This window comes from Macrobrachium nipponense, chromosome 32 (assembly GCF_015104395.2).
Source record: "Macrobrachium nipponense isolate FS-2020 chromosome 32, ASM1510439v2, whole genome shotgun sequence".
NCBI lineage: Eukaryota > Metazoa > Arthropoda > Malacostraca > Decapoda > Palaemonidae > Macrobrachium > Macrobrachium nipponense.
This window is the reverse complement of record NC_061094.1, coordinates 7,207,283-7,220,292: the sequence shown is the minus strand read 5'-3', so window position 1 is coordinate 7,220,292 and position 13,010 is coordinate 7,207,283. Positions and strand designations below refer to the sequence as shown.

The 13,010-nt window shown below is 34.5% G+C and overlaps 1 protein-coding gene across 10 annotated transcripts in view; it reads left to right on the top strand.

The window, feature by feature from the left end:
- The window catches only part of LOC135207200 (daf-12-interacting protein 1-like), a 645,343-nt gene extending 632,538 nt beyond the window's left edge, over nucleotides 1–12,805 (top strand). For 7 of the 10 annotated variants that reach the window (XM_064238784.1, XM_064238787.1, XM_064238781.1 and 4 more), the window contains 8 exons: nucleotides 391–446; nucleotides 849–980; nucleotides 1,136–1,318; nucleotides 3,768–3,949; nucleotides 4,088–4,236; nucleotides 6,411–6,443; nucleotides 7,366–7,444; nucleotides 9,986–12,805. In XM_064238784.1, coding sequence (XP_064094854.1) covers nucleotides 391–446; nucleotides 849–980; nucleotides 1,136–1,318; nucleotides 3,768–3,949; nucleotides 4,088–4,236; nucleotides 6,411–6,443; nucleotides 7,366–7,444; nucleotides 9,986–11,120 — 1,949 coding nt within the window. In that variant the 3' untranslated portion in view covers nucleotides 11,121–12,805. Of the gene's footprint in view, nucleotides 1–390; nucleotides 447–848; nucleotides 981–1,135; nucleotides 1,319–3,767; nucleotides 3,950–4,087; nucleotides 4,237–5,999; nucleotides 6,095–6,410; nucleotides 6,444–7,365; nucleotides 7,445–9,985 lie in introns of those variants that run through there. The other 3 variants (XR_010312926.1, XM_064238786.1, XM_064238790.1) reach the window with 3 other exon arrangements.
- Nucleotides 12,806–13,010: the final 205 nt, after the last annotated feature.

Here is a 13,010-nt window from a genome sequence, read left to right as displayed (position 1 = left end):
CATATCAATCGTCGCTCAACTGGAGAAAACACATTATGATTTAAAATCATTATCTAATAGTAACGGTAATATTTGAAGTATGAAAATACGTAGAAATCAATGATTGATTTCTTAGCTTTCTAGAAGTGATGATGATTATTGTATAACATCATCATCATCATCCAGGTGCCATATCCCTAAGGACGTCGGCAATCATGACTCGCCATTCTTCTCTATTGTATAAGGTTAACAGTAATTGAACAGTGCAGCCATTTGTAGAGAATATTTATGAATTGGTATAGTAAATCTAGGAAGTAGGTACCGAAAAGACAAAACAGCTGAAGAGCGGTATATTAAGAGAAAACTTATTATCAGAAACCTGGCAACAAATGCTTTATTTTTCATTTGCAGCGATCGAGAAGCATCGCAAGGAGCTGTCGCAGTTTGCAGAAGATCAGCAGACACAGGTAAGGAAGCGAAATATATCTGAATGTTTAGTGAAATCATGAGACTATGCATAAGGTTTTGCCACTACCATTTGGTACTTTTAATTTCCTAATCGTACGAGAGATTATTCTTAAGTTTTAATCAGTGATGTATTTGTTCAGTGCATGCGTTGTTGCCCATCGTGGTATATTTAACCCTTGGCGGATGAGAAGTACAAACATTTTGCTTGCTGTATGCTAACAAAGGCGTATCTAGGAGTCTTCAGGCTGCAGTGGAAGACTATAACGATAAAAATAGAGCCAATGGTTGTTGCAATATTCCCTGAATGATATATTGGATGTACGTACTGTGTAACGTATGTATTGCCTGTGACAGATATATTGGATTATCAGCTGTTTTAACTCGCCTGACTTCTTCCACAGCGTGAGGACTTGAGCAGGGCCCATTCAGCTGAAATAGAGAGGCTTGAAGGAGAATGGCGAACAAAACTCGATGTACAGCACGAGAAACATCTTTGTGCTGTCCAGGAGTTGAACACGCAACATACTCACAAAGTAAGATATTTAAAAGAACGATGAATTACTCGCTATGTAAAGGGCATTTTTTTTGTTGATATTTATTCTTAGCTGATTTTTCAATCTTTGAAGTAAGTTCTTCAACTGGATTCTGTTAAGATGAAATGGTTGACCCATTCACCTGTTTCTTCCAGTTACGTGAGCTGGAATCATCACGTCAAGCGAGAGAGTTTGAATTGGAAGAGACAAACCATCGTCTACAAAGTGAACAGGAGGCCCTGAAAATTCAGTCAAAGAAATTAGAAGAGTCCTTACTCAATGACACAGACCATAGATTACAAGCAGTCCGCAACATGTGCACATCTCTCAAGAGTGAGGTATGTCAGTGTGATATTATATTATACATTACACATTTTCATTTATTTTTCTGTAGTTAGTCTATGCAAACACTGTAACTTTAAATATGATTTTTTTTATACAATTTCAACTGTCTTAATCTGAAATTTACCATGGCAAATATTGCTTTGAACAACAACAAAAATAGGAATTACGTTGCACAAAAATTCCATATCAAAATTGAACATTGAAGTGCTGTTCTAAAAGAAAATTGTACATTGAAGGCATCATCTGCACTTGCAGTCTTACAGAACAAATTGAAGTGATTTATCAGGAATTGCAGATTAAGAGCAAAATAAGTAACTGCCAAGTATTTTAAAGTCAGCTACATTAGATGATAAACTACAGTGCGAAATGACTGCACAGAATATTCATATAAGTTGACAGAATTTTTTTTAGAAATCTGTGTAAAGAATATGGAGGTATAGCATTCTGACAATTTTCAGATCTGCAAGCGCGAGTTTATCATCAGTAACATAGCTTCATGCATCATTAACAAACCCTTCTACTTCAGTATAATTCTTTTAATGTTTCCAACCTATGGCTGTAAAATTTGTCTCTTGTTAATTTAACAGCAAATGAATAATTTATTTTCAGTTTAGGAGGGGTGGGCCAAGTCATATGACATGTTTTCTCTCTAAATGATTTATGAATACCCTAATGATGGGGGAAATAACTTTACAAATGGTGCAGTAGTATCTCTCTTTACAAGATATGTGAGATGTATGTATGGCTTTAGCAGGAAGGTCAGTAGGATGGTGGTTCACAATACTACCTCATACTGCTTGTAATTTTGTAGAGACTACTCGATGAAAAGTATGGAAACGAGTATTTATTGATGGTTGCTGTTAAAAACTAATCCTTTGAAGAGGAATAGAGCACCAGTAAAAATTCATTATGTATGACGTTCAGCATGTAGGACTTTGGCAAAACCCATTTATGTCAGTGAGCAAAAGCAGATCATGTGCTTTGCTTCTTTCCTGGTTTGATACCCTTTTCTTGAGGTATTTTGGGGAAGAAATACCAACTGGTGTAGTGGTAGAAATGATCTTTTTTTATATATAAAATATTAATATTATTGGTATAATTTAAATTTTTTTTAAAAATTGCTATCACTATTTTACTTTCATTATCAAAATATCATGACAGGATCAGCAAAAGGCTTTGTCAGTTAACATATATTTATTTATGTATTTAATCACTTTGAATAATAATACGTACGTTCATACATGGACTCATAGCATAAGATGGCTAGGTAATTACATGATTTTATCAGAAGCATGAGATTCAAACATGCAAAATATTGATCAGTGAGTAGTATTAAAAGTTGAAAAAATAAACCCAAGTATAAAGAACTATTTTGTTTACTTGATACGTAAACAACAGAAAATTGGATTGGTAAATCATAATATCAATATTGAAATAGTTTCTACTCACCAGGAAAATATACAGTGTATTGATGACCACCCTAGGTGAAGGGCAGCCATTTGTTCTGGGTACTCTGAGACAGAAGAGCTTGATTTTCTTCTTGTGCACACTATCAGCCTGCCCTTCTACCTTTTATATATATATGTATATATATATATATATATATATATATATATTATATATATATATATATATATATATAAATATACATATATCTATATCTATATCTATATCTACGTATATATGAGTCTTTCTAAAAGTCATAGCTGTTCATGAGAGGCATTGGGCATTGAAGGCCTTGATTCCTGATAACTCAGCAGGCTTTCAAGCTGTGTACTTCACTGCTGTATATAGATCAACTAATGCGGTTGACCATTTTCCATATAATTTCTTCAGTAGATTGCAATGTCTGGATAAGTGCAATTTTTTTTACATGTAACTTTCTTCATTACAACTGCAATGTGGAACATACATATACGGTGACATTCTGACTTGAATTTTAGTCCAAAGGCCCCGTAATGATTCTTTCAGACAACACAGATCAACCATCTTTAAGCAGTTTTTAAATTTAACACTGCTTCTAACAAGAAATACCATAATGATTACATATTACAGTATTGATTCTTTCTACTGTAGTATGTGTAGTATGCAGTACACAACAATTTCTAACAGATTCCAAAACTTTTAAAAAACAATATTAATTTCCAAAGAAGGAACTAAATAGTTTCATGTAAAAAATATGCTTTTACCTCCTTTGTAACACAAAATTAAGTTATAACAAGCTCTTCAAAAGCAAATTAAGAGAGAAGATATGAATGTAGACTACTGTATGGCAATGGAAGAGTAAGAGGCATAAATTCATTTTTTCATCTATTTCATTCAATGTAAGATTTTATTTTGTTTTGAACCAGTGTGTCATTACTAACAATACATTACATCATTTTCATGGCTTTCTTATTTTTAACGTTAGATGCACATTTTGATTACATTTATTGTTTTCAGGTGGATTCTCTAAAGACTGTCGTGGAGATGAAAAATTCTGAGATTCACACCCTTCGAGGACAAGTAGCTGAAATGGGTCGTCTATCTAAAGAGCTTGAAATTGCAAGGGATAAAGCCAAGTCTCTACAAGCCAAAACAGAAGATCTGCAGGCACAAATGGAAAAGAGAGCCCTTTCAGAGAGGTTAGTTTGTCACCTTTGAGGTGTTATCTCCCTATTGTTATAGCTTACATTTGACAAATACATTATAATGTACATTTGATATTTTTGGAAAGACTTTTATGATAATTTTGATCTGATTTTGTTTTTCAATCCTTTTAGACATCTTGTAAATGAACATAGACTCTTAATGGAAACATGCCAACGCGAAGCCAACATTAACAAGCGTCTTAGCTTAGAAAATGAAGAGTTAGCTTGGAAACTTCGACAGCGAGAGGAAATGTATACTTCTTTGCCTTCTTCAACCCTAGGTATGTTGTTTCAAATGTTCCAGGATGCTTTCACATGAAGGTTCCACTAAAGTCTTGAAAGAGTGATATTTCAGGCATTATGTGGAATTTTTAGTGTAGATTGTGGAGTGCACATGAGATTACTCTTAAAGATTAGCTTCTGCAGCATAAAAATTGAGGTTTATTAATATGGGGTGCATAGTAATTATATAATGTAGTGAAAGTAATGTAAATACATAGGTAATTTGGTTTTTCTTTATACATTAACTACAGTACAGGGTAAAGTACAAGAAGTTACAAACTGACAACTAATGGATAGCTTTGTAAGAGAAATGAGAACATGATTATGCTGTTCTCTATAATATAGTTTAATATTTTCAGTAATAGGTTATTTTGATGGGGAGATGTACACATGAGAATATTAAAATGCTTGAGGATATTTCAATTGCATTACATACTACATATAGTATTAGTCATTTCAATGATGAAACCTTGTAAATAAAAATTTTTCATATTTTTTTTTTATTAGTTTAATAGCTTTATGTAGCTCATAATACATTTAACAATTGGAAACACTACATAATTTATAGTAAGTAAAATCATGATTGCCAGTTGATCCTTCATTCATTTGGAAAGTAATCACAAAGTACAGTATTATAGTTCTTAAGGGTCGAAAATGCTAGGAGGTGATGTCATGTGCTCTCCTCAGCCATACTGTGCTACAGGGTTTTCTGGTGAATGGAAACTCAAAGGTAACAAATAATGGAAGACCTCAAAGAAAGGTCTTGTTTTTGTAGGCTGTACCATTAAAAAAAAAATACAGTACAATATGTATCTGTAATCTGGAGTGGTCTTTCTATGTTTTTGATGTTTCAGTTTAATTGGTTGGTGAAGAGATAGAAACAGATAATTTTCCTTTTCATCAAATTTCTTGGTTCATAAATTTTTCTCTTCCCCCCCCCCCCCCTCCAAAAAAAGAACAATTCCACTCTCCCGTGAATTTTCTGTGATCTAATTTTTACAAATTTTATTATATAAGTTTGAAGAAGTCTTTCTCTTTTTTTCGTGTAGCTTTTGGTTTTGTGCACAAACACACAATTCACTTTTCAATTTTGTATGTAATATAAACAGCTCTCTCTCCTGTGTTTGTATTTTTTGGAGCGTTCGTCTAATTTCATCAGTAGTCTGTTCAGTTAAGAAATAAAGATAATCAGGATTGAAATGTATTTTAAAATTACTTCCCCAGTAAACTAAACCAGTTTTATGAAGTGATGATGACCTATGCAAGTACAGTAATTATATATAATTATACACATTGTATGTATTAACTATTACATTATCTGGCAGTTCCAACAGACCATTCAACATAAGACTGTAATTTCATTGCCTTGCTGGGTTATTCATGACCAAAATTCCTTAAAAAATTTCATGTGATTTATTATCAAATATTGTAAAAGCGAAAGAAAACGCTCATTATTTTCAATGGATTACTCATGGGATTGGATAATGTTCCAGGAGCATTATTAAGTTTCATGTATACTAACTGCATGACTCATTGAATGAAGTTGCAGTGGGACTTTATCCTACCACTTGCTTTTAGAATTTTATGATAAATATATGAAGTTAATGTTTTGTACTTTTGATTTAATTTAAAATAAAAAGAGATGTTATGTTAATATTCTTTCACCTTGGTTCTGTTAAGAACTGTCTTGCATTGAAACATTGAGATTGTTTTTGATAATGTCACTATGGCAGTTTGCATTCTCATTATACCCTTTTAACAGGAATGTTAGAAAATAAAGATTAAAATTCATGGGAGAGGATCTTTTGGAATACTATAGCAGACGACGTCTGGCTAAAGTGGGTCAACTTACATTTGGTAAGGGTAGCACAGAGACAGTCTGCAAACTGCAAACACATCTAGATGGCTTCAGATTTGCAAACTTTAGCATTTTTAAGTAAACTAGATTGCTTCAATTATTAAGACTTTTTCCTTAAAAGGTAATGCTTACGCTATAGTCACCAAATAGGTATTATTACTACAGTGCTACTTAGTTTTTAATGGTGCAGCCTATATAGGTTAGATGTATATTAGAAACATCAGCGCAGTAAAAAAAATGAGGTATTTTGTAGTACAGACTTTGAAGATTATTTACTGAAGTATACTTGTGCTGAAATAACCACTTCTTTACAAGGCTTCAGATGTCTTTTTGGAGGCAGTAGACCAGGTAGATCCACATCTGTTGATATGCGTAACTTAGAAACTGTTCATGGTTTTCTGTGGGAATTTATTTTTCATTTTGTTGTTAATGTGATATCGTGTACAGTTTTAAGTTTTTGATGTTTCCATTACTTTTCTTTGTTATTTGCTTCTTATCTCGGTCAGCAAAGTTATTTACCCATATGCTAGGCTTGGGCTGCATGTGCTTGCCTCCAGAACTCAATGTTGTGCATGAAGTCTTATCCAAAGCACTGTCACCAGGTGGTGGAGGAGGATAAGTACATTTACATACAGTAATTGGTTGTATCTAGATTTCAGAGGTGTAACACTTTCCACAAGATTAAATCAGTACTGGATATTTTTTTTTATTTTTTACTTTTTTAATGACATTCTTAAAGTAGTACAGTAATTATCTCATCTTCGGATAACACAAGAATGCTGCACAAGCGCACACATTATGCCGATGGTAAGACCAGATGCTCTATATATATATATAGTATATATATCTATACATTTAATATATTAACATGAGTATAAAGCTAAGGGCTGATTGCTTCTTTATACCCTCCTTTAATGATAAGCATTAGTAGTTCTTTATATATCGTATTACTGCTATTGCATGACTTATCGTGCTTTACTGTGAAAGCTTGATACACATAGTAGTTATTATTAGGACTGAATCAGATAGTCATCAGAAGTGTAAATCATAAAACTATTTTCATGACTAACAGTTGTGCCTTAAGATGAAATTAATTGATAAAGTTGCAAGGGCTTATAGACCTTGATCATGAAATTATTCCAAATTTTATTGTTAGTTTAAAAGAGAAACCGATTGATGAAAGCACTGTCGGCTCTGCAAATTGTTGCTTAAATCCCTCCCTTCTGGTCTGACCACCGGCCTGCACCTCATGCCCGGGTCACTTTTACAGATCTTGTGAGCCGCTCTCCTGCTACACCACGGCGCCAAGAGGGGGCGCCTTCCCCTCAGGCTGCCCCCCATTCACCCAGGTACGTATCCCTGCACCTGTGTCACCAAGTAACCTAACCTGGCAGTTGTTCCTGAAATGCACAATTTCATAAAGTGCACTTTTAAACCAATTTGCAGCACCTATAATCTACATCCCTTGATTGTTTGAGATGTTAAGATCATCATTTATGCCTTCAGTTTGATTTGTTGCTACCTTTTCCCTAATCATTTGTCCCGTGGAAAATTTAGAAGTTAAATTTTGTTTATTATGATTTTGCTTGTATAGTGCACCAAGATTTCAGTATCATTCACTCTGCACCTTGATTTATGTATGTTTAGTAATATATTTTTTCACTGCCTTGTTCTTGTAGATTCCTGGGTTTGGATGCCTTGGTTGATTTATTAATTTTGTCATTAATATTTCCAGCTTTTTTTTTTTTTTTTTACTATAAAACTCAGATTTATTGTTGCCCCAATAAACTTCCATTACCATTTTACATGCAGTCACTGTCAAGAAATAACACCTTCAACCAGTAAGGCCAGAAACACATTAGAACTAAGAATCTAGCATGTGTAGTCCTCAGCATTATGCTATACAGTTGTAGAGCCAATGGGAGTGATAGGCCAAACACAGTGCACCTTGCAATACTACTTTCTGTACTTCACCAAAATGATTCTCAGTTGAACTCAATGTGTGTCTGGCTATTGTGGCACTTAAAACAGGATAGTATAAGTGAATGTATTGTCCATGCATTTTTTAAGTTTTATAAATTGATCAGCTTCAGTATAACCTTTTTATTTTCTTTCCTATTACAGAATAGTATTTCTTGAGTTTTAATCTTTATGCAGCATCATAGTTGATAAATTAACTCACTGAAAAATTATTACATTTTATGAAATTTTTTCTACTCACTAAATGTACCTGAATGGAGCAACATATTTAATAAAATGCTATGTATTGTATTCACTCAGCTCATTATGCATGAAGTCGTTACTGTATAGAAGTGCAGTTCCAGTGTATTCCTTTGCAAATGTGATTATCAAGATCAGTTTCAAGTGCTCAAATTTTCTTGCCTTCCCACTACTGTAATTAGTACTATATGAAACAGCTTAAAAAAAGAACTAGTGTCATTGATCTAAAAAAACTATAAATCTTGTAGTACATCATTGTGTCACATTAAACTCGTGCATCAAAAATTGTTTGGTAACTTGAGACTCATGATTTTAGAATAATTTTTTTTAACATACATGATAAAACCAGGTACCATTCTTAAAAGAGCTACTGACATTTAAAATATCAGAAGAATGATAAAATGTACTAGTAGCTATCTCTATACTACATTGAATAACGCAAAAAATGCAGTTACACATTTCTACATGCATATTATGGTGTATGCTTCAATATATGAAAAAGCACTCTTGTAAAGTGCTCTAATCATTTGAATTAAATAGCTACTGTACTAGAATTGATGAAAGTATGATCTCTCTCTTGATTTTCTTCCTGCCATTTTGACCCATATCTCTTATGACTAGTAAATGAAAGGATGGTGAAAAGGGTTTGCAATTCTTTACATATTAATGTTTAGTTCAATACTATAAAGATGAAAAACTGAATAATTTGCTCAAGTTTCATGTTTTTCTTGACCATTTCTCATTATTATTCAGCAACCCTTATTTATGCTCTATGATCATATACTCTTATCACTTTCTGTATTATGAGTGGTAAAAGCTAGTAACTTGATAACTCATTGCTGTTTAAGAAAATCTGTGAATCAAAAGAATATTATTTTGATCTAAAAATTAGGAATTAGAGCATGGTACAGGTCAGGGAACTGTATCTATAAAGCAAATTGAACTAATGATGAACTACAAGTTTTATTTCATATGTAGGTTGAAGGGGTTAATTGGTGCTTCGGGTACAATAAATTATTAATCTGATTTCTTGAATACTTGAGATAAGAAAATGTATTGCTTTAGAAATTGTGGTTTTTTTTGAATTGCAATAGTACTTGTTTTCAGCTGATTGAATCTCTCGCTATTAAATTGTAAAATACAGAAAAATGAATAACTCCAATTAACTGATGTCTATAGCAAATTTTTGTAGTGCACAATATAGTAGGATTTATGTAGTATATGTTTATACTTTATTTTACTATCTGTATTGGAAAGGGGTTAGGTTTGTCCAGGCCATCAGGTATAGGCAAAACAAAACTCTGCTCTATAAAGATTTTGTTAGTGAATGACGTCTGCATTTGTTTATATTCCTTACCATTTTTGAACTTCAGTACTATTTTTGATCGACAAAAATTTTAAACATTTTTGAGTAGACGGAGTTCTCTTGATGTATGGCTTTGGCAATGGCTTAGTCAAGGCTTTATCTCAATTTTTTTTATTTGCAAGGTATTTATCTTGGTATTTTATGGTGCCATCATACATACTGAAACTGAACAACACTTGTCATAGACCCACAACCATTTTCTTTTTGCAGAAGGTCATCCGTGCCGTGATAATTAGATCCACCCCAGAGCTGGTGATGCAGATAGTTTTAAAATTGTTTATTGATGTTTTTTGCTCCTTTACAGGGTAGCTGTTCGATCTCCCTCTGGAAAAATTTCACCTTCAAAGTGTGAGGTGAACAAACGTAGGTCCCGATTAGGCCTTAGTTCAGAGGATGGTGTAAATGGAGATGACAGGGTACAGGATGTTTCCATAGATTCTCCTCCCCCATCACCATGTGTCAAAGCAGTGGTGGAAAAATCAAACTCTGTTAGCTTCATCCTAGATCTTAACGATTCACAATCAGATGATAGCTTCTTGGACCTGCCTCCATCTCCCCGACCACGACCACAGCGAACAGCCTCTCTTAGTGCTGCTGACCGCCCACGCACCCCTATTCATGCACGTAGAGTTATTCACAATAACAGAGCTAATAGTTTAAACAGAAATGGAGTGCACCTGGAAGGGAGACAGAACAGCAAAAGTGAGTTAAACGGTAAGAGGAAAGAAGTTAATGGAAAATCACATGACACTAATGGTCATGGTAGCCAGCCAAGTTCTGGTCGAAGTGCCTCTGAGAGCAGTGAAGGAGGTAGTGAAATGGAGAGGGTTTCACCAACTGGTTTAGCATGGACTGTACCTGTGCACCCACCAAAATCACCTGTAAAAACAAATGCTCTAAGGCAAAATGGGTCACCAGTTAGAGGAAGAGTAGAGCACCATCTTTTGGAAGATCCTGATGAAGATGAATATGAAGAAACTCCAGAAGGAACTCATCAGTTTATTGAAGTAGTGGAACTGTCAAGAGTTGGCCTTGTCAGTAGTTCAGAGGCTGCTAGTGATTCAGAATTGTCACAGTGTGATTTGATTAAGGGTGGTTCTTCAACCGACTCGGATAGTGAAAGCAGTGATGGTGAACCACATACACAGCAAGGTCCTTCAAGTCACCATGAACAGCTAGCTCGTAAAAATGGGCCTTGGTGTCCCAAAGAAGGTGCAGGAGAAGCAATGATAACAGATGATTTATTAAAACAATATTCTGGTGACAACCTTGCTATTGAGCCCCTACCTACCAGGGGTAAAAGACCACCTCGTCGCTGCTTTCCCTCAGCACCATCATCAGACTCTGATGATAATATGAACGCACACAATGAAGGAACTACTGTGGATGTAAGCTGGTCTGAGGACATCACTTCAAGTTCTGAGATGCATGAGCTGTGAAAAATTCAGCTTACCTCCTTCCTCTCGACCGAAACGTGACGAACGACTGCGAACGACTAAGCACTGCCACAGCTTTCTGACTTGCCATGACAAGTGATCTCCAATGGTACAACCTCCTTTCTAAATGAACTGTGGGCCACAAAAGCCTGAAGTTTTGTTAATGAGTTTTCCAGAAGAAAATAAAGGGTATACATTTCCTTATAGGAGAAATAATGCCAACACCAGAGTATAAAAAATCCACTTGATTATGGCTAAGTTTGTTGTGTTTATTTTCTAGTCAAGCTGTGTATGTCCATAATGGAACCTACAGTGCCCCTTCCCTTAAGAGCTGTGGTCAGCCAAAGCTTTGGTTCCCGTAGGAATTGTACATACAGTATATTTTCCCCGTGAGGAACCAGAGCTTTTCCAGTGTCCTCGTTACCAGCGTGCCACTACAAGCAATAGTAGCATTCTTGGGCTAAGTATTGCCTTATCAGACCTGTGTTTGGTCACTTCCATGTGCCACCTACATACATATATATAGTATATACATATAATTTTTTTTTATTTTACTTTATTGGTGGTAAACCACGCATCCTTCATATTGAGGTTAGTGCAGATTTTGCCCACAATTATATGAGGATCATTATGGTTGTATAAATAGACTTGGCACTTGGTTGTAAATAAAGGATCCCCTGTAACTGAAAATAAAATTGTATTATCACTCAAAATATATAGTGTAATATATCTCGAATGAGCATGAAGTATTTACGGATTCAACCACAGAGCTTATTACCCCTATCGTCAGTCCAGATTACTGTAATCTTTCTAATGCACAATGGAAAGCGCAAAGAAGTTTTGGTTTAAAAGTGACATAATATTGTTTTATTACATATGTTAAAAAACAAGCCTGTTCTGTAAATGGCCCACCAGATGAGGCTAATTTTCAATGCCTGCATGAGATGCCTTGGTCAACTGAAATGTGCCATTAACTCCTGTTGTTGTGATGCAAGTTGTTTCAAGTTAATGCCACTTATATATCTACATTTACAGTATACAGTATGTAATGTATTTTCAACTAATTAGGTCACTATAATCTACAGTGAATATTGTGAACATCCATGTGCTTTTACATAATCTTTAAAGACACACTAATGGGAGTTAAAAGCACAAAATGTTGGTCATGATCATGTTGAGGAATGCTGGTTGATGCCATTTCATTCTACCATATGCAGGAAGACACACATTTACATATGCAATATGGTGCCATGTGATACCTGTTTTTTCTACCCAGTGTGCAAAGTGCTAACAAGATCATGTGTAATAATCATTCAGTCTTTTCTGTTGGCTTAAGAAGCAATTTTGTGTTAAAGGAAATGTACCGAAAGGCTCTTTTTACTTGTTTTGCAAATAAGGGAGACTGCCACAGAGTAATTATTTCTAGAATACATAAGATTGCTGATATTGCCATCATGTGTAGTAAAATGAAAACAAAAAATGTATCTTCCAGTTGATTATTTATATAGACCATTTTCCCTCCTATTATTAGAAGTGTGTCTTGGTTTTCTAATTATTTAAGAGTATTACAGCATTGTGTATTCTAAGTTCAAAGCCCTGATGTGATCTTAATTACATCCAGCTGTTAAGTTTAAAGCCCGGATGTGATCTTATTGTAGGATATAGAAATAAAGCAAAGCTCTATTGAAGTCATTTTTTTTCTATCCTCTTTAAATCATTATCTATAAACTTAGAAATACTTGTATAATTGTGTACTTTGCCGAGGACCAGCATATAGTCCTTCTCTTCTTTCAACCTTGTTAGTCCCACTGTATAGCAGAATTGGCTGCTCGAGTCAACTTCTCCATCTATTTCTATTCCTTGCATCTTCTTCCCTCAATCCTTCCTCACCAC